The sequence below is a fragment of the Dioscorea cayenensis genome, chromosome 2 (assembly GCF_009730915.1).
Source record: "Dioscorea cayenensis subsp. rotundata cultivar TDr96_F1 chromosome 2, TDr96_F1_v2_PseudoChromosome.rev07_lg8_w22 25.fasta, whole genome shotgun sequence".
Lineage (NCBI taxonomy): Eukaryota > Viridiplantae > Streptophyta > Magnoliopsida > Dioscoreales > Dioscoreaceae > Dioscorea > Dioscorea cayenensis.
In genome coordinates, this window is record NC_052472.1 from 23,041,515 (window position 1) to 23,059,986 (window position 18,472).

Below are 18,472 nucleotides of genomic sequence, written 5' to 3' on the forward strand. Positions count from 1 at the left end.
CGAGCACCACCACCATCGCCGCCCAGGAGCTCCCCGAGGAGGTTATCCATCCACTCTCTTCTTTTTTCTTTTTTATTCAACTCGAAGTTTCTCTTGACAATGCTATTGAATCTTCCGGCTTCAGACTTTTAGCTAAATGATAAAGCCATAAATCCTAAATTTTTGAAAATAAACAAATAAATGAGATTTATGTAGAAATTTTAAAAAAAAAATTTCAACTACTAGTTGTACATTTCTACCATAGAAACCTAAACTTCTACTTCATGTCATTTCTATCTCTGCATGCAATCGGTCCATCTGTTCAGCATTCTCAACTTTGTAAACATAGAATCTGCTGAGAACGATGAAGAAGCAGAAGTTCAAAAGGTTAAGGATTGCAAAGAAAGCATAATAGTAGTCAAGATGAGATGCATTGAGGTTGTTCAAGATCCATCCTTCATGGCCATTATTCTTTGTGACATGAGACACTGTTGATAATAAGTAGCTGCTTAGAAAGTTTCCGACTCCCAAGCTCATAAATGATAAAGATGTTCCAAGACTCTTCATGGTTTCAGGAGCTTGATCATAAAAGAACTCAGTCATGGCCACCCATAAAAAAGCATCAGCCATTCCCATGAGCACAAACTGAGGAAGTAGTATGAAGATGCTAAGTGGAACTTCACCTCCTCCTTCCAATCCCTGATCTTTAACTGTTCTTAGACGTTGGTTTTCGGTTACTGAAGCTACCGCCATAAGTATGATGTGGAATACCATACCCACACCAAACCTTTGGAGGAGAGTTATACCTCTGGGGTTCTTGGTCCATCTCTTCATGAAGGGGACAAAGCACCTATCATAGATGACAATGGAGACTAGCATTGAGATAGTAGCAAAGGCTTGAAGACATGCTGGAGGGATCTTGAAATGAGGGCTGATGTTTCGGTCTAGTGTTGTGCCTTGCTTGATGAAGAGAGTGTTCATTTGAGCTACCATTGTGCTTGGTATGAATGTTGTAACAAGTATAGGCATCATGCGAAGCATTTGTTTTGTTTCTTCGACTTGTGTCACTGTGCATAATATCCATGGCGATGTTGGTCCACTTTTCACTGCTGCTTTGTCTAATATCCTGAATCCACATTTACAATTAATCAGGATATATCAGACAAACCATGATAAAACTTGATGACGTTATTGATCATATATAAAAATTAAACTATCATTTCATAATCCATATACATTATATTAATCTAGGCAATAGTTCATTTATCATGTTAATATACCTAAGGGTTGGAGTGTGTTCAATTCTGAAATTCCCATTTGTGTTATAATACTGTTCCAAAGCAAGCTCATGAAGTTCCTTGCGATCATCAGGCAATTCAATTCTCCATTTCCTCAAGGTTGCCACAAGAACCTTTGCCATCTTTGAGAAAGGGCTACCCGAAGGTAGTTTATGCCGATAAAATGGAGTCCCGATAACGAAGATGATGCTTGAAATGAAGAGACCAAGAGTAGGCAATGCGTAGCCTAGTGTCCATCCTACATTCTCTTGAACATACACAAGAATAGTGGTGGCAAAGAAAGCGCCAAGGAAGATGCTGAACGACCACCAGTTGAAAAAGGAAACCTTGTGTGCTCTCTCCTTTGGATCGAACTCATCGAATTGGTCGGCTCCCATGGTCGAAATGCTCGGTTTCACGCCACCGGTGCCGATCGCTAAGATGTAGAGTGCAGTGAAGAACACGCCAATTTGCAGCGATGAAGCCTTTTCAGTGCAATTGGGGTCACTAGTGTTAGCTCCACAAGGTGGTGGTTTCAGTGATGGCAGTGATACTGCCAGTGTTAGCAGGCACATTCCCTGCAAAGTATATGAACATTTGCTATATATAATCAAGCTGTTGTTTCAATTCTGTATTGAACCAATCTATTTAAATTGATATTGTAGCAGGTGTATATCCTATTACAGTAGGAAATCCTTCCCCATTGATTAACTTTGAAAGTATAGATTTGAGTATATATAAATTTGGGTTTTTTTTTAATCTTATCAGCTTAATTTTTTTTAAGTTGAATCAAACCCGGAAAATATATTTGATTTGCGTCTAACACGATATTAGTGCTTGATTTGTTTGATATATTTGTAACTTCTATTTTGTTAGACTAAGAGGCATTTCTTTTTTGACGAAGTGGATAAACTATAATTTTATTAAAAACAAAAAGAACAGAACAAAAGTACAACAAAGAGAGACTACAGATAAGAGTCTACTGGAGGTGGGACTAACATAGGTCTCTCACAAAATACAACAAACAAGTTCAACATGGAGAAGGAGTATCTAAGTGAGTAACGCAAAACCCAAACAAAAGCAGGCTAGCCGAAGTGAGTATGAACATCATGGTCATATTAAAGTAACAAATAGTTTTACATCAATTAATTTAAAAAATTAGATTTGAATATATAAGCTCGGGATTCATATCCTTTCCAGTTAAAGCTTTTGAGTTGGAACATTTGGTCAGCATATGATTTTTATAAGAATAGGGATGTGTTTCAATTCATTATACTCTTTTGCCTATCTCTTCTAGCATGCATGTTGTGCGGATAACTTTGTTTTGGGAAAAGTTTTATTTTTAAAAGGTACTTGGTGGTCATAACAGACCTTTTTCCTTCAGACTTTTTTAGTGTTCGCCATCAAATTTGCTCAATGAAACAAAAGGATACAACCTTTTTTAATTGTCTAAACCATAGTTCTTCAATAGAAAATGTACGTTAGAACCAACAATGATTGACAAAAAATTCATTCCATAAACATTGCTTGTAATAACTACATTTCATACAATGCGATCTAATGTAACATAAATGATAACTATATATATATATATATATATATATATATGCATATATCTGGAATCAGTTACCGAAAGATAAATGATAGAGGAGATGATGAAGGTCCAATAACGACTAAGATGAGTGTCGGCGACATAGGCACCGAGTATCGGCGTCATAAACAAAGTACCAATCCAGTTAGTAACGTTATTGGCTGAAGCTACTGTGCCTTGGTGCAATTTGGTGGTCAAGTAGATTACAAGGCTTGATCCTATCCCAAAATATGTCATCCTCTCAAAAGCTTCATACACTGTGATACGTAGATGATGTTTCAATTTGAAGTCATGTTGAAGCATGAGAAGATGAAGAAAAGAGATTGTAAATGAGATGTGAAAGGATGTAACATTGAGATTACCTATAATAAAGGAACAAGCAGTCCAACCACCACTCTTTGATCTAAATATAGGGTTGCCTTTGAGATCCATAGAGCCATCTTTTGTATACTCTCCTTGTGCTTGTGCTTCTTGTGATTTGGTGCCATATTTGTTCTTCCTAATGAAACTAGTTGTTTGAAATAAAAATAATAGGCTTTTTTTCAATTTTATAGCTCTTATTGAGAGCTTTATTTCTTCATTTATTAAATTTTATTTTTTCTGACCAATAATCTACTTGCATGATAAATTTGAGTTGGTTTGAAAGATTTTTTTTTTAAATGTGGATAATTATTGAAGAAGAAGGACAAACAGGACAGACAAAGCAAGGTAAAATAATAAGAAGAAATAGATAGGAGTCTCTCATCAGAGGTGAGGCACTCAAAAGAGAAGAGTTGGGAACAACGAAAACCAAATAAAGAAAAGTGCAGCTGGGCTGGCGAAGACTATCATCTAATAACACAGGCCTGCCCTGGCTGTCAGAGGGAGTAACCTAGTTCAGGGCTAGGTTATGATCTAAATTGCCGGTTTGATTCCATACCCTTGCACTTATGAAATTGAAAGAGCACTTAGATAAATAAATATGTATTTTGTTTAAATATTGTGTGAAGTGACCATAAATTGTATAAATTGAATTTTCATTTGTCGATCGGTTGTACATGTGTTTATATGCGTTTTAAACTCTAATATGATTTAGATGATGCGGAGTTATTTTTGAGGATTCCATATACTATAAGTATATTATGGTACTTGTAAGTATCTTAAATTTAGAACCCCAAACTGAGATTGCATTTTGAAATTATACTTTTCAACAAAGATCAAGTGTAGCCAACAGCTGAGTAGTCAATTGATACTCGGGTCTTTATAAGAACGTCTTACCAGTGGCACACATTTGATTTGTGGGTGAGAATATATGTCTAAAAATGTGAGTAGTTTGTGTGTCGGTGGTCTTAAGGTTTATGTGTGTGCGGGTCTTGCCCTCACTTACTCCTCCAAAGATTGTATACATTTTTACCTTTTTCTTTTTTAATGATGTAGCCACTCATTTTTGTATTAAAAAAAACAATCAAGTGCATCAATGAAAAGAGGTATTTTGCGTGGCCGAATAATCAGCATGAAAAGTCTATGATATTTGAAATTTGTGGATTAAATTGTTATGATGCAGAAATCTAGATAGAGTATATATCCAGGCTAATTCAATGTTTTCTAATGAATGATCGTGATTTATCTATTTAATTGTACTATATTTAATTAGATGCACCTTTAATGGATTAAGTTCGCCTGTTTTATGGTTACACATCATATCTATGGCAAGTACATCTTAGAAAAAAGAAACTTTTGGTGAAATAGTGTCCCTTTGAAACTATAAATATGTTTATATTAATTAATATAAATAGAATTGCAATTAAGCCTGACTTGGTGAGTAAAAAAGGCTTGTAATATTGTAAACAATCATAAATTTGTTATCTTTAATGCTATTCTTTGTCAACAAATTAAATCCACCTAATAATTAATGAAGTTTGTCACTTCTAATCAATATTTTTAGAATTTTACCAGGAAGTGAACCAGCAATGTAATTGGGTCATGTGTTAATCGGTTTGACCGGATGACCCAATTTGGTCCAACCGGATGATGTAATAATTATATAATATATATATATATATATTTAAGGTTTGTCACAAATCTTCAGAATCTACAAACCATCTCCTAATTCACTGTGACTTTGCCGATAGGATTTGGGCCTTTTTTAAACAAACCTTAAACTTACCTTCTCATTCTAAGGTTATCTTAGAGGTCTGGTCTTCCTGGATTTCTTCCATAGAGGTTCAACAAAGAACCATGTGGGACCTTCTTGCCTGGGCAATTTTTTAAAAAAATTTGGCTTAAAAGAAACAGGCGATTCTTTACTTTTCATGCTATGAATTCACGTATGATAATCATTAAAATCATTCACATGTTGCTGGATTGGATTTCTACATCTAATCGGTCCAAGTTCCGGAGAATCAACTCAAAAGTTGAAGCGCTCGCTTGTCTTCCTGAATGCGAGGCCAGAGGGAAATTCCAATGACATGGAGTAGTCTTCGCCTGATCTGGTGGACGTTTTTGGCAGTCTGAGTAGACCTTTGTTGCCTCCTGGTGGACTCTTTCCTCTCAGCTGTGTTTGCCTCTTTTTTTGTTTTTCCATTTCCTGTTAGGAGTTTATCACCTGTGGTGACGAATTCTCTTGGTTGTTTTTTGGTCTGTTTTTGCAAGTTTCTTTTATGTTGTTCTTATTGTACTTAATGTTCTTCTATTTCAATAAATTTGTAGTTTAGCCACTTGAATAATAATAAAAAAAATCTCCTCTACATTAAAAAGATAAAAAAAAAACTCTTCCTAGAGATGCAGTGGTTGGGAGTAGCGGGTAGCTAGGAGGATTTACATAGCAACATGCACTCTTGGTCTTTTTAGAGTATAAATACTATAGTTCAACCCATAAACAGAGAAGGGTATCAGATGCATCCTCATCCCAATAGCCATCACTCGCACTGCTACTACTACTAGTCTTTGAAAGAGCCAAGAGAGCCTTCATCCATCCCTCATAGAGATCAACAAATTGGCTTGGAAACACCTGCCATAACAGCAACTTGCAAGCCATATCTCTCAATATAAGCTCCTGATGCTAGTTTGTATGGAAAAACTAGATTCTTCTCCTGTCCATCGTTGGAGTTTGGCTTCAAATCCAAAATACTAGAAGAAGAAGGTGAAAACGAACCAGGACAAAAGAGGGTGAAGAAGGAGAAGAAGACGAAGATGGGCGATGTTGACGAGGGCTTATGGGCTGATGTGGCTTAAAAAATACCATGCCCCTCTTCCAGGTGAGCAGTTGATGTGCCAAACCCCCTACCAAATCATTTTTTGGCTGCCATGTAGATAAGTTCTAACTAGAAATGCACGTGTACCCACCCGGTGAACTAAAATTATAATATAATATCCAAAAAGAAACAAATTGAAAAGCGGTACCCATTCTGAAATATGGCCATAGTTGGGTACCCTTTCAAGATTTTTAGTAGGTCACATGAAGATGACAAGCAGACTCTTTCTTCAGAGGGTGGCAGTGAGTATCGAAAAGCAAACGGCAGCCTATCTTCCCCATAAGATGGGAACGTTTAACCAGAACTGGGGTTTGCATGGTTTTGGTCAAACAGGCCGGTTGGTTGGGTTTGACCTGGTTAATTCTATAAAACCATATCGGATTACTGCTCGGTTCCCGATTATACCAGTTTAACTAGGTATGGTAGCCCAAGAACTTTCTTTATCTTAGGGCTATCATCTTTGGCAAAATAGGTGATGATTTGAAACTCTTCACTTGCATGTCTTGGAAACCAAGAGAGGTTTCAAGTGGTGTTCTGCTATGCTTATTCTAAGCAATTAAGTCTTTTAAACTTTAGGTCATTGAGTCCTTCTTGCTTCCTTCAAATCTAGGTTGCTAGATTATTGCATTTTTTTTAGTTTGAAGTTTTGATTCAAATATGTTGTTCTTTTTTGTTAGTTTGTAGTGGTGAAATGCTATGTATTACTTGATAGCATTTGTTATTTGTCAAGTTGTCTAATTGCTTATATTTGAAGATGCACATAAGGTGTTTGTTAAAATGTTGATGCTAAGTGATCTTATGGTTGGATGTGTGGTACTTAGTGGTTGTTGTTATTCTTTGTGGTGGTTCTAAAGCCTTGGAGTAGTAGGTGTACTACAAGGGTTCCATGGTTTGAATCTTTTTTTTGTAAATTGGTTTGTGCAAATCTTGATTCTTTGTTGGTTATATTTTTTGTTGTTGTTCCTTTGATTGGGTCTTTAAGTATTGTTTTAGTTAGTTGTGCATTATTGAAATTACCCTTGTTAGAGCTTGCCAAATTTATTTGTTCTTAAACTTTTAAGCTTTAGATACATCTACCTATATGCTAATATAGGTGTGTATGTATTTCATACTTTTCAATGACATTTTCTTTTACCTTGAAATTATGAGTTATCTTGTCTTAAGTAAGCTTTTGCCATAGGACCTTTTCTCTACAGTCATGTTTATTGTTAGTGTTTTTCTTGATGCTTGTAGGTTGGCTTTAAATTTAGTGTATTGCTTAAATGCGTAGAAAACCTTGTCTTGATGCTTAGTTGTATAATGGTGTTGGAGTTATATTTTAAGAGTTGCATGAGTTGATCTTTGTTATATTGGTTTTCTTCAATCATTGTTTTGGGTTACTTTTATCTCTTGAAATGATTAGATGTCTAGTAGTGCTAGATGGAATAGGAAATGGTTTTTTATTTTGTCATGGTTTTTGTCCATGTTTTGGGTTGTGTTAATTTATTGTTTTGACCAATTAGATTTGGATTATGCTTTTAGGGTTGTTCAAGAATGATTGATCTTGTGTTCGAGTGGGAGTTAGAACTTGGGAATTTCCAGGTAAGTAATCTGCATAAAAATTATGGATTATTTTATTGTTAAAATTCAATTATTTTATTTTTATTTATCCATTCTTTTTATCTTGAAACAATTGGCTTAGTTTCTATAAAAATGTGGGATCATGCAATTCTTTGATTATATGCTAAGTTATAGTATCTTTGCTCAAATGAGAATTTTGGAAGAGTTTAATATTATAAATTTGTTATATTTTTCTATTTTGGTTTGATAACTTAGGGATATTTTTGTTGGCAAGTATTGACAATCTAATTCTTTGAGAATATTGTTTTTGACACTTCTGACAAACTTTATTTCATGATAAATATTTTGTCTCAAAATAAGCTATGCACTAACCCATTTAATGGGGGGTCAACATTAACCATGTCAATATGAGTTTTGCTAATTGATACTATAGTTTCGCACTGGGCCGTTGGTGGAACAATAACGGTATTTGACTCAGGCCACTGAAATAAAATAAATGGATTTTGGTATTTCTAACTCGGGCGACCGAGGTAAAACAAATCGACTCCAAAATTCTTACTTGGGTGCCGCCGAGGTAAAACAATTGGCCTTAGGAAGTTTGGGAGACCTATAATTTTGGGAAAAACTGTTATGTTTGAAATCTGTATCTTCTATCAAATTAGTTTGTTATGAAAAAATTTATTTGATAATTATTTTCACTCTGATATTGATTCAAATGAAATATGTATGTTTTTAAAGAAATATTATTAAGGTATGTTTCTGTAAAGCATTTTGGATGCAAAACTTGTTTTTGGTAATATTTATTACTCTTTGACATTTGGTACATGTGATTTATGTTATGCTTTACCTACATATGTACAAGTTTTGTTTACTTGATATTGGAAATTGAATTTTTTTTAAAAAATTTCGTATGATTCCAAAAATATTTTTAGTGGATTGCTTACTGGGTTGTCAAGCTCATAAAATTATTTTTAATTCTTTTTAGATTAGGAGAAAGTTCTGATGGTAGATTAGCAGGCAGTCTAGTATTTTTTTACCTGCATTGTAGTCGAGTTGTCATTTCTGTCATGTTATAATCCTTGAACGTTGTATTTGGGGAACTTGTTGCATTTTTGTTATTTGTAATTTATGGCTTTGTTAAATCGTATTTTGCTATGAGTCAGGTTTTGTTAGGATCGGATTACCAGAACAATGACAAGGCTGCACACTTAGTTATGAAGACAGGCACTCTGTTTCTAAGATTGGTGCTAAGAATGTGAGAGAAGCACGACAATGGTCACTTGTGTTTCTCACTGAATTCTTTCAGAATATAATCACCATTCAAACACACAACAAAACCAAAGAAAACTGAAGAGAAGAATCAAGGGAAATCACCAAATTAACTCTCTTATTTCATTCAATTAAGCACCAGGCATTAATACAAACACCTGGCCGACCAACCTTCATGGTTACACAGTACATAGCTAGAGAATATTCAAAATAACCAAACATTACAAACAAACATAATAACAGAAGTAATTAAGCATCCCCAGATGCATTACAACCAAGTGCAACAAGTTAAACAACATTCACACTTCACTTGTATTGAATCCCGACATGAAGCGCACCATCCCTGTATTTCTGGAGACAACCTGCAGCAGCAGCAGTGTGCACCACTTGATTCATTGGGATCTGATCAAACTCTCCAACAGGTTTTTAGGCCTTGTGTGCATGCGGTATTTCCGTCTTGTGGGTGCGTGGCCATTTGTTTATCGTCTGGCCATATTTGGAACGTGACACACTTGAGAACAAGGAATTGACACCAAGTAGGTTTCAGCATAAGATTCAAAAGGTATTAATACACAGGTAAAAAACAAAAGGAAATTACTTAACTACTATTTCATGCTATCTCCTTTATTTTCTTCTACTGAAGGAAATCCATCCATCTTTTCAGTATTCTCAACCTTGTACACATAGAATCTGCTGAGGATGATGAAGAAGAGAAGGTTCAAAAGGTTGAGGATTGCAAAGAAAGCATAATAGTAATCAAGATGAGATGCATTCAGGTTGTTCAAAATCCACCCTTTGTGGCCATTCTTCTTTGAGACACGAGACACTGTTGATAATAAATAGCTGCTTAGAAAGTTCCCAACTCCCAAGCTTGCATGTGAATAAGATGTTCCGAGACTTTTCATGGTTTCAGGAGCTTGATCATAGAAGAACTCAATCTTGGCCACCTCTAAAAAAGCATCAGCCATTCCCATAAGCACAAACTGAGGGAGTAGTATGAAGATGCTAAGTGGAACTTCCCCTCCTCCTTCTAATCCATGATCTTTAACTGTTCTTAGACGTCGGTTTTCGGTTACTGAAGCTACCGTCATAAGTATGATGTGGAATACCATACCCACACCAAACCTTTGGAGGAGAGTTATACCTCTGGGGTTCTTGGTCCATCTCTTCATGAAGGGGACAAAGCACCTATCATAGATGACAATGGAGACTAGCATTGAGATAGTGACAAAGGCTTGAAGACATGCCGCAGGGATCTTGAAATGAGGACCGATGTTACGGTCTAGTGTTGTGCCTTGCTTGGTGAAGAGAGTGTTAACTTGAGCTATCATTGTGCTTGGTATGAATGTGGTAAAGAGTATAGGGATCATACGAAGCATTTGTTTTGTTTCTTCGACTTGTGTCACCGGGCATAATATCCACTGCGATGTCGGTCCGGTCTTCACTGCTGCTTTGTCTAATATCCTGAATTCGCATTCTAAACCAATTAGTTCTATGACAAATTAAACTAACCGATGATATTGTTTGCATATGGAAAAATTGCATTATTATTAATTTGATAGTTCATTTAACATATTAATTGCTACCTTAGGATTGGAGTGTGTTCAATTCTGAACTTGCCATTGGTGTCATATGCTTCCAAATTAAGTTCATGAAGTTCTTTATGATCCTTAGGCACTTGAACCCTCCATTTCCTCAAGGTTGCCAGAAGAACCTTAGCCATCTTTGAAAATGGGCTACCGGAAGGTAGTTTATGCCGGTAGAAAGGAGTACCAACAACGAAGATGATGATTGAAATCAATAGACCAAGAGTAGGCAATGCATAACCTACCGTCCATCCTACATTGTCTTGAATGTAAACAAGAACAGTGTTGGCAAAGAAAGTGCCAAGAAAGATGCTGAACATCCACCAGTTGAAGAAGGAGAGCTTATGTGCTCTCTCCTTTTCATTGAATTCATCAAATTGGTCTGCTCCAATGGTCGAAATGTTCGGCTTTGTGCCACCGGTGCCGATGGCTAAGATGTAGAGTGCAGTGAAGAACACACCAAGTTGCAGTGATGAAGCTTTTTCAGTGCAATTTGGGTCACTAGTGTTAGCTCCACATGGTGGTGGTTTCAGTGAAGGCAGTGATACTGCTAGTGTTAGCAGGCACATTCCCTGCCAAGTAATTTTTAGAACCATTGAAGAAGTCACATAACAAATCAATTTGGTTTAAAATAATAGTATATATTTATATATCTGAAAGGTTTTTTCTGCATGTTTACCTAAAGAAACTTTTGCCTGCATTATACTCCAAGTTGAATCATTTTTATCTATTGATTATTTGACTAACTTGCAAGTGGATTTCCCAGCTGTTGATGGAGACTATATATATAAATGTGGGTTTGGCATCCAAAGAATCTTAACCAATGATCAGAGTCCAAGTGATAAAGTCAAAGTGTACACTCTTATCATTGCTGTATTAATTATAGGTGAATTGCTTGTTAACTCAAACATTAGTAATTGAAAACATTAAAGGTTCATGGTTAACTGTGCTGTAATAAGCTGGCTATTCCAAGTTTAATTTAATTAATATTAACTATAACAAATACTTCATTTAAATTTATATTAATCTGATTAATGGATTATTTTTATTAGCACTGTTGTGAAATTTTAAATATTATCTATTTAATATTTGTAAAAACCATATCTTATTAAATTTGGAAGATGTTTGGTTGAAATTGCATAACTAAAAATAATATCATTTGACTCATAGCCTCGGACTTTGAGTACCTCACCAGTTTAATTTTTGAAATAAGTGGATAAACCACAGATTTATTACCTCACCAGTTTAATACTCATTTAAAATACAAAAGTCTTTCCTTAGTGAGCTAAGTGTATATATATTAACAAATATAACAAATGCAATAATTAGGGTCATGCATAGAGTTTGAAATTGATTATCTGGCTCTGTGTCCTCATCTCATCTGGTGACACGAGATTAATTTACAAGCCTGTTTTCACGCTGAAGACCTTTTATGGCATTTTGTGCATAGGGGACCCCCTGTGCAGTGTAACTTTGCCCACCATTTATTAAGTGGGATTTGAACATATAAACTCTCGTTTAGGAACAAATGCATTACCTATTAAGATATCCTGATGTAAACGAGCTATATATATATATATTTGTATCCTGTTATATCACTGTACCTAATTATATATATACAAGTTGATAACAAGAATCAAGCTAATGCATGGGTTAGTAGACAGTAACATTTGGTTTGAAATTAAGCTAATTTTTTGAAAACTAATACAGTTGAATTGGCTTACCATGATATGTAGTAAGTAATTCATAGAAATAAAAGTGTAACTATACTGTACGTTTACATAGAGTAAATGATCATTGTCAACATAGGAATTACCGAAAGATAGATGATTGAGGCGATGATGAAGGTCCAATAGCGACCAAGATGAGCATCGGCGATATAGGCACCGATCATCGGCGTCATCCACACAGTACCGACCCAATTAGTAACGTTGTTCGCCGAAGTTACAGTGCCTTGATGCAATTTGTTGGTCAAGTAGAGCACAAGATTTGATGATATTCCATAATATGCCATCCTCTCAAAAACCTCATACACTGTGAAGAAGATCATATATATTCAAAAGTTACTCATTTTTTTTAATAAATATATATTAAGAAGAAGAGAAATGAGAAGGGGTATACATGTATCATTACCTACAACAAAGGTACAAGCAGTCCAACCTCCACTCTTTGATCTAAGTATAGGCTTGCCCTTAAGATTTACAGAGCCATCCTTTGTATATTCCCCTTGAGTTGCCTCTGAGTCTCCTCCTGCCATTGAAGATCAATACACTTGTTATGAGGAAGTAAGAGTCTTATCTTTTTATGGGACTTACGACATTGAAAGGCTCTTGTATATGTATTGTAAGTTATCTAGTCTTCAACATCATGTTTGACTAATTGGGTCTCTGGTGCACTAGTGTAAATAAATGATAAGTACTTGTTATAATATTGAACAAACAATGGCTACTACATAAAGTAAGCACCTTCTCATCCATGGAGAAGTTGTAACACTGCCAAAGATTTTGTAGCCCAACAGTATTAGTCATATTGTGAAAGCAATTGATGTTGGAATTTAAATCTCATGGGATGCAACAGTGATTATGAGTCCTCGGTTGCGAATGCGAATTTACAATCCAAATTCCGTGTTACCGAGTGAGAACATGGATATTACTATCAATTCTTAGATATATAAAAAAAATGTTACTTAGTGTACAAAAAGAAGATGATAGAAGAAAGAATATATATTAGTAGATACTAGGAGTAGGATGTGGTAAAGATGATGATAAATAAGCTACTAAAATATCTTAATTTCAAGGGATTGTGTCTTTGTCCAAAAACAGTTGTTAGCCGAGATAATAGACCATCATCCATCAGAAAATAGTGAAGTGATGGGGAAAGGGCATCGTGACTTGGGACCAATTGGCTTCTACACATGTCCACCGTTTGAGCGTGAGTGGACCCTTAGGAAGGTGTGGTACATGAGTTGGTCTTTTTTATTCATTATTCTTTACTTTTTGCTTTATGTATCAGTCTTTCATGCTTAGTACTGTGCTAAAGGGGAAAAAAACACCCTAACCTTTCTTATATCATAATATTTTATAAAAAAAAATTATTACCGCGGTAGAAAGTTACTTCATTATTTTTCAAAGTCAAAGGTCAAGGAATAATAATTTCTGATAAACCCGATGTTATCCAGAAACTATCCATCACAACGTGTATAATAAACCAAGGTATCACCCAAGTTAGGTTAACCAAATCAGTAAGGCATTCGTTCATATGTGGGGTTGAGGGTTCAAATCTCACCCAAGACATGGTGAACAAGGGTTTGTTATGTACGGACGATGATGTCTCCCTGTGCATAGAGTGATGTAAAAGTCCTTTGTGTGGGAGTCTGTTTGCAGCCTAACTTTCGTACTACTAAGTGAGGGGGTATGGCCCAGTGATCAATTCCTTATTGTGAGTACGTCTCTTGATTGTTTTTTTTTTTTACAAAAAGCTGTTAGTAAAGGGATACATACAGATGTGCATTAATTACGGTGATTTGCAAACATTATATAGATAAATCTCTATTACCATGCAACTTTGGAGGGGAAAAAATACTCCTTACACAGACCTCCCACACATGTTAAAAAAAATATCACTTCTCCTTGGTGGTAGAGGAAAATCATGAAAAGCCGGAAAAGATTTTTTTTTTTTGTTTTTTGAAAAGGTGGATAAATTATATGGATTACTAAATTCTTTATTTTTAATATATTTTATGACCCACCTTATTAAAAAAAAATAGGACCACGTATTTCACAATTCCAACTGATTGGACTACATAAGGGATATAAACATTGAGGAGTATCAATCAAGGTTTTTAAAATTGGACCCGCAGAACAGGTAATTGGCTGGCAGTTTGGCCCAGCTTTAATATGTTTGTTGACCAATATGTGAACTGGTCAAACCTGGCCAAACTAGGCAAACAGGCTGGTTGGACCAAAACCGGATAGAACCCGGTTTTAATTATTATTATTTTTTATATAATCAAGAAAGTAAAGAAAGAAAGGACTTAGGACATGAATCGGCTCCTTTTGTTCTTGGTTTCCTGATGCTCTTTGAGTCTTGATTTGTTGAAGGTGTTGTTTGGATTCTTGGAGCTTTGGAGTTTCGAAGTCTCAGAATGTGAGAATGAAGAAAAAAAACCTGTGGATTGTTTAAGAGGTATAGATCATCTAGGAATTATATTATTCTATACTTTTATTTTAATGGTAATGATGATCAGATCTAAGAGTTAAATTAAGTTTAGGGGGTTGTATTTGTTACTTCTCCTAGACTAATTATTTGAATCTTGAATGATTTTGATAACATCATAATGATACTAAAATAAATATTTAAAATAATTATGAGTAACCTCTTCAGCTTATTAGCTTGGGATAATAAGATTCTTTCTTTGGAGAATTTAGCCTTAAGAAGATACAACCTATTGCAAAGTACCACATGTGTGATGTGCCACACTGGGGTGGAATTGACTAAACATTTCCTAACTTAGTGTCCAGTGGCCTCACACATTTGGAACTTCTTTGGGCAAATGTTTGAGGTCCGATCTTGTCCATCCTCCCTGCAAGACCTGTGGGGAAATTGGCGGAAATATGTCAAGAAATCTTTATCCTTGTTTTGGGACCTTTTGCTGAGAGTTATTACTTGGAACATCTGACTTGAAAGAAATGCACACATTTTTACTTCATGCGCATCGACTGTTACTATTATTATTAAAATTGTTCATATGGTTCTCATGTGGCTGAATGCAATTTCTGATTCAAAAAAGGCAAAATTGGAAGAACCAATGAGTAAAATCAAGTGGAGTTTTGAGTTCCTTTCGGTCAGGGATGCAGAGCTGGGTGTCCCTATGAAGCATATTTCTTCCCCGGGAGATATCTAGTGTTGATGTTTTTGTCTCTCAGGGAGTCTCCCTCCGTAGTTGGGCTCCTTTCTCCTTCTCGCCTTTTGTGTTTCTCTGGGTCCTTGTAGTTTGTTCTCCCACTCCTCGTGGGTTTGTGGCATGTGTCGCTTTCTTTTGTATTGCACTTCTTATCCTTTTGTGTTTTGCTTTTAATGAATGTAGTTAATCCACCTTTTAAATATATATATATATATATATGATAAAATTTGTTATTATATATTTATATATATACATATATTATTTATTTATTTGTGATGTCATCCGGTCCGACCGGAATGGATTCTCCGATTGGACTGAGTGACTCATGACCCAAATATGAGACAGTTCCGGTTTTAAAAACATTGGTATCAACTGAGCATGAACTAAATACCAGATGGCTGGGGACTAATCACTCATCCTCAGCCAATACATCAAACTTCAATATTTGCATTGAAGAGGGCAGTAGCTAGGTTAGCGTGCAAGTTATCTTCATCTTGTTGAATCTTTGCAGCAACAATAGATTTATCATCTTTCATCATCTGAAATGCTTCCGTCTGTTCACTATTCTCAACCTTGTAAAGGTAAAACCAGCTCACAAACAAAAAGAACAAGAGGTTCAATAGATTGAGGATGGAGAAGAAGGCATAATAATAGTCAAGATGAGATGCATTTAGGTTGTTCAAGATCCATCCTTCATGTCCATTCTTCCTTGTAATATGAGACACTGTGGTTAATAGATAACTACTTAGGAAGTTCCCAACTCCCAAGCTTGTTTGTGAACAAGATGTTCCAAGACTCTTCATGGTTTCAGGAGCTTGATCATAAAAGAACTCAATCTTAGCCACCTCTAAGAAAGCATCAGCCATTCCCATGAGCACAAACTGAGGAAGTAGCATGAATATGGTCACAGGAATTTCTCCTCCTCCTTCTAAACCATGAGCTTTTGCGGCATTTAATCTTCGGCGTTCGGTTAGTGAAGCAACCAACATCACTATGATGTGCAAGATCAAGCCAATGCCTAATCTTTGAAGGAGAGTGATGCCCCTTGGGTTTTTGGTCCACTTCATAATGAAGGGGACAAAACATCGGTCATATATAACGACGGTGATGAGCATGGAGACCGTGACGAAGGCTTGAAGACTTGCAGGGGGGATCTTGAAGTGAGGACTGATGCTTCGGTTTAGAGTTGTGCCTTGCTTGACAAAGAGTGTGTTCACTTGTGCCAACATTATGCTTGGTACAAAGGTTGCAAAGAGAATCGGGATCATTCGAAGCATTTGTTTCGTCTCTTCTACTTGTGTCACTGGGCATAACACCCATGGAGATGCTGAACTTGTCTTCACAGCAGCTTTGTCTAATATCCTGCATTTGACACATATAACGCAAGACATACTGCTAAGAGATATATATAAGATAATGATACAACACGTCTAACAAACATACCTCAATATTGGAGTATGATCAATTCTATATTTCCCTTTTGAGGCATACTCCTCCAAATCAAGCTCATGAAGCTCTTTAGGATCACTAGGCACTTGAACTTTCCATTTCCTTGAGGCTGCCACCAATACCCTGGCCATCTTTGTAAATGGACTGCCGGAAGGTAACTTGTGCCGATAGAATGGAGTACCAATGACAAAGATTATGATTGAAATAAATAGCCCAAGTGTCGGTAATCCATAGCCTAATGTCCATCCTATATTGTCTTGAATGTACACAAGAATGGTGAATGCAAATAAAGTTCCAAAGAAGATGCTAAACATCCACCAATTGAAGAAGGAGAGCTTGTGGGCTCGCTCTCTTGGATCGAACTCATCGAATTGGTCTGCTCCGATGGTTGAAATGTTCGGTTTTGTGCCACCAGTGCCAATGGCTAAGATGTAGAGTGCTGTGAAGAACACACCAAGTTGCAGTGATGAAGCCTTCTCAGTACAATTAGGGTCACTAGTGTTAGGTCCACAAGGTGGTGGCTTCAGTGAATTCACTGATACTGCTAATGTTAGCAGACACATTCCCTTATAAAAATTAAATTTAGGATCGGATCTATGTATCTAATTAACATGGCATCAGAGCCAAATGAACTCAATTTATTACCACAAGATAAATAACAGAGGCGATGATAAAGGTAAAATAGCGGCCTAGATATGCATCAGCAACATAAGCGCCAATCATCGGGGTCATCCATATCGTACCGACCCAGTTGGTCACATTGTTCACGGAAGTTACTGTGCCTTGATGCAGTTTGTTGGTTAAGTAGAGAACTAAGTTTGATTGTATCCCATAGAATGCCATTCTCTCAAACACCTCATACACTGCCAATTTAGAAAATGCATATACAAAGAAAAGATATATTTTCTTTCGCAAATGATTAAATAAACAAAGACATGCAAGAGATTTCATTGAAAATTTTAAAAAAACAAGTGATCGATTAAGGCAATACCAATGACAAAGGAGCAAGCAGTCCAACCGCCACATTTGGATCGAAGTATTGGATTACCGTTTAGATCCACAGAGCCATCCTTTGTGTACTCCTCTTTTGCTCCCTCTGAATCTCCTGCCATGTTGCTATCTAAGTGACCTCTACCCCTTAAAAAAGCAAGCAATATATTTAAACACACTGTTGAAGGTCATCATATATAAATAAGCAGATGATGATCTGTTCTCCTCTATGAGATATAAGGTAATTTAATTCAAAATCTCCATAGCATTCTTATTTAATCATTGTGAAGATCAATCAGTTGGAATAGTACAAAAGCAATATGACAAACCATAGCCTTGCAATAAATTGAATAGTTTTGAAGTTTGAAGAATGGGCATATATATATATATATATAGATAGATATATGTGGATGCCAGTTGCATCAAATTGGAGCAATCTCCAGAGTCACTTTCCTACACCAATAAGAAACAAGAATGAAGGTTAAAATTGTCTAGCAATATGGAAAACAATGTCGTTCTTCCATACTTTATCAAGTGGTTTGGCAGATAGCTGTTGGTATCTTTGTAGTTAGTCTATTGGTATGTGTTTGTTGCCTGTGAATAAACACTATCAACAGCAAAATAAACTTATTTCC

At 35.9% G+C, this 18,472-nt stretch overlaps 3 protein-coding genes across 3 annotated transcripts; all 3 read right to left on the reverse strand.

Moving 5' to 3' along the window:
• Window positions 1-261: 261 nt before the first annotated feature.
• Window positions 262-3,315, reverse strand: LOC120275230 (protein NRT1/ PTR FAMILY 5.2-like). Its single transcript, XM_039281757.1, has 4 exons — window positions 3,210-3,315; window positions 2,887-3,104; window positions 1,260-1,834; window positions 262-1,105 (listed from the first exon to the last, which is right to left on the reverse strand). Exons 1-4 carry the CDS (start codon window positions 3,277-3,279, stop codon window positions 262-264), a joined length of 1,707 nt encoding a protein of 568 aa, XP_039137691.1. The 5' UTR covers window positions 3,280-3,315.
• A 6,050-nt stretch (window positions 3,316-9,365) lies between these two features.
• LOC120270328 (protein NRT1/ PTR FAMILY 5.2-like) lies at window positions 9,366-12,900 on the reverse strand. The gene is made up of 5 exons (XM_039277336.1): window positions 12,629-12,900; window positions 12,312-12,529; window positions 10,496-11,067; window positions 9,513-10,373; window positions 9,366-9,420 (listed from the first exon to the last, which is right to left on the reverse strand). Exons 1-4 carry the CDS (start codon window positions 12,750-12,752, stop codon window positions 9,515-9,517), a joined length of 1,773 nt encoding a protein of 590 aa, XP_039133270.1. The 5' UTR covers window positions 12,753-12,900; the 3' UTR covers window positions 9,366-9,420; window positions 9,513-9,514.
• A 2,833-nt stretch (window positions 12,901-15,733) lies between these two features.
• Window positions 15,734-17,976, reverse strand: LOC120278462 (protein NRT1/ PTR FAMILY 5.2-like). The gene is made up of 4 exons (XM_039285258.1): window positions 17,839-17,976; window positions 17,493-17,710; window positions 16,842-17,413; window positions 15,734-16,760 (listed from the first exon to the last, which is right to left on the reverse strand). Exons 1-4 carry the CDS (start codon window positions 17,957-17,959, stop codon window positions 15,830-15,832), a joined length of 1,842 nt encoding a protein of 613 aa, XP_039141192.1. The 5' UTR covers window positions 17,960-17,976; the 3' UTR covers window positions 15,734-15,829.
• Between the last annotated feature and the right edge of the window lie 496 nt (window positions 17,977-18,472).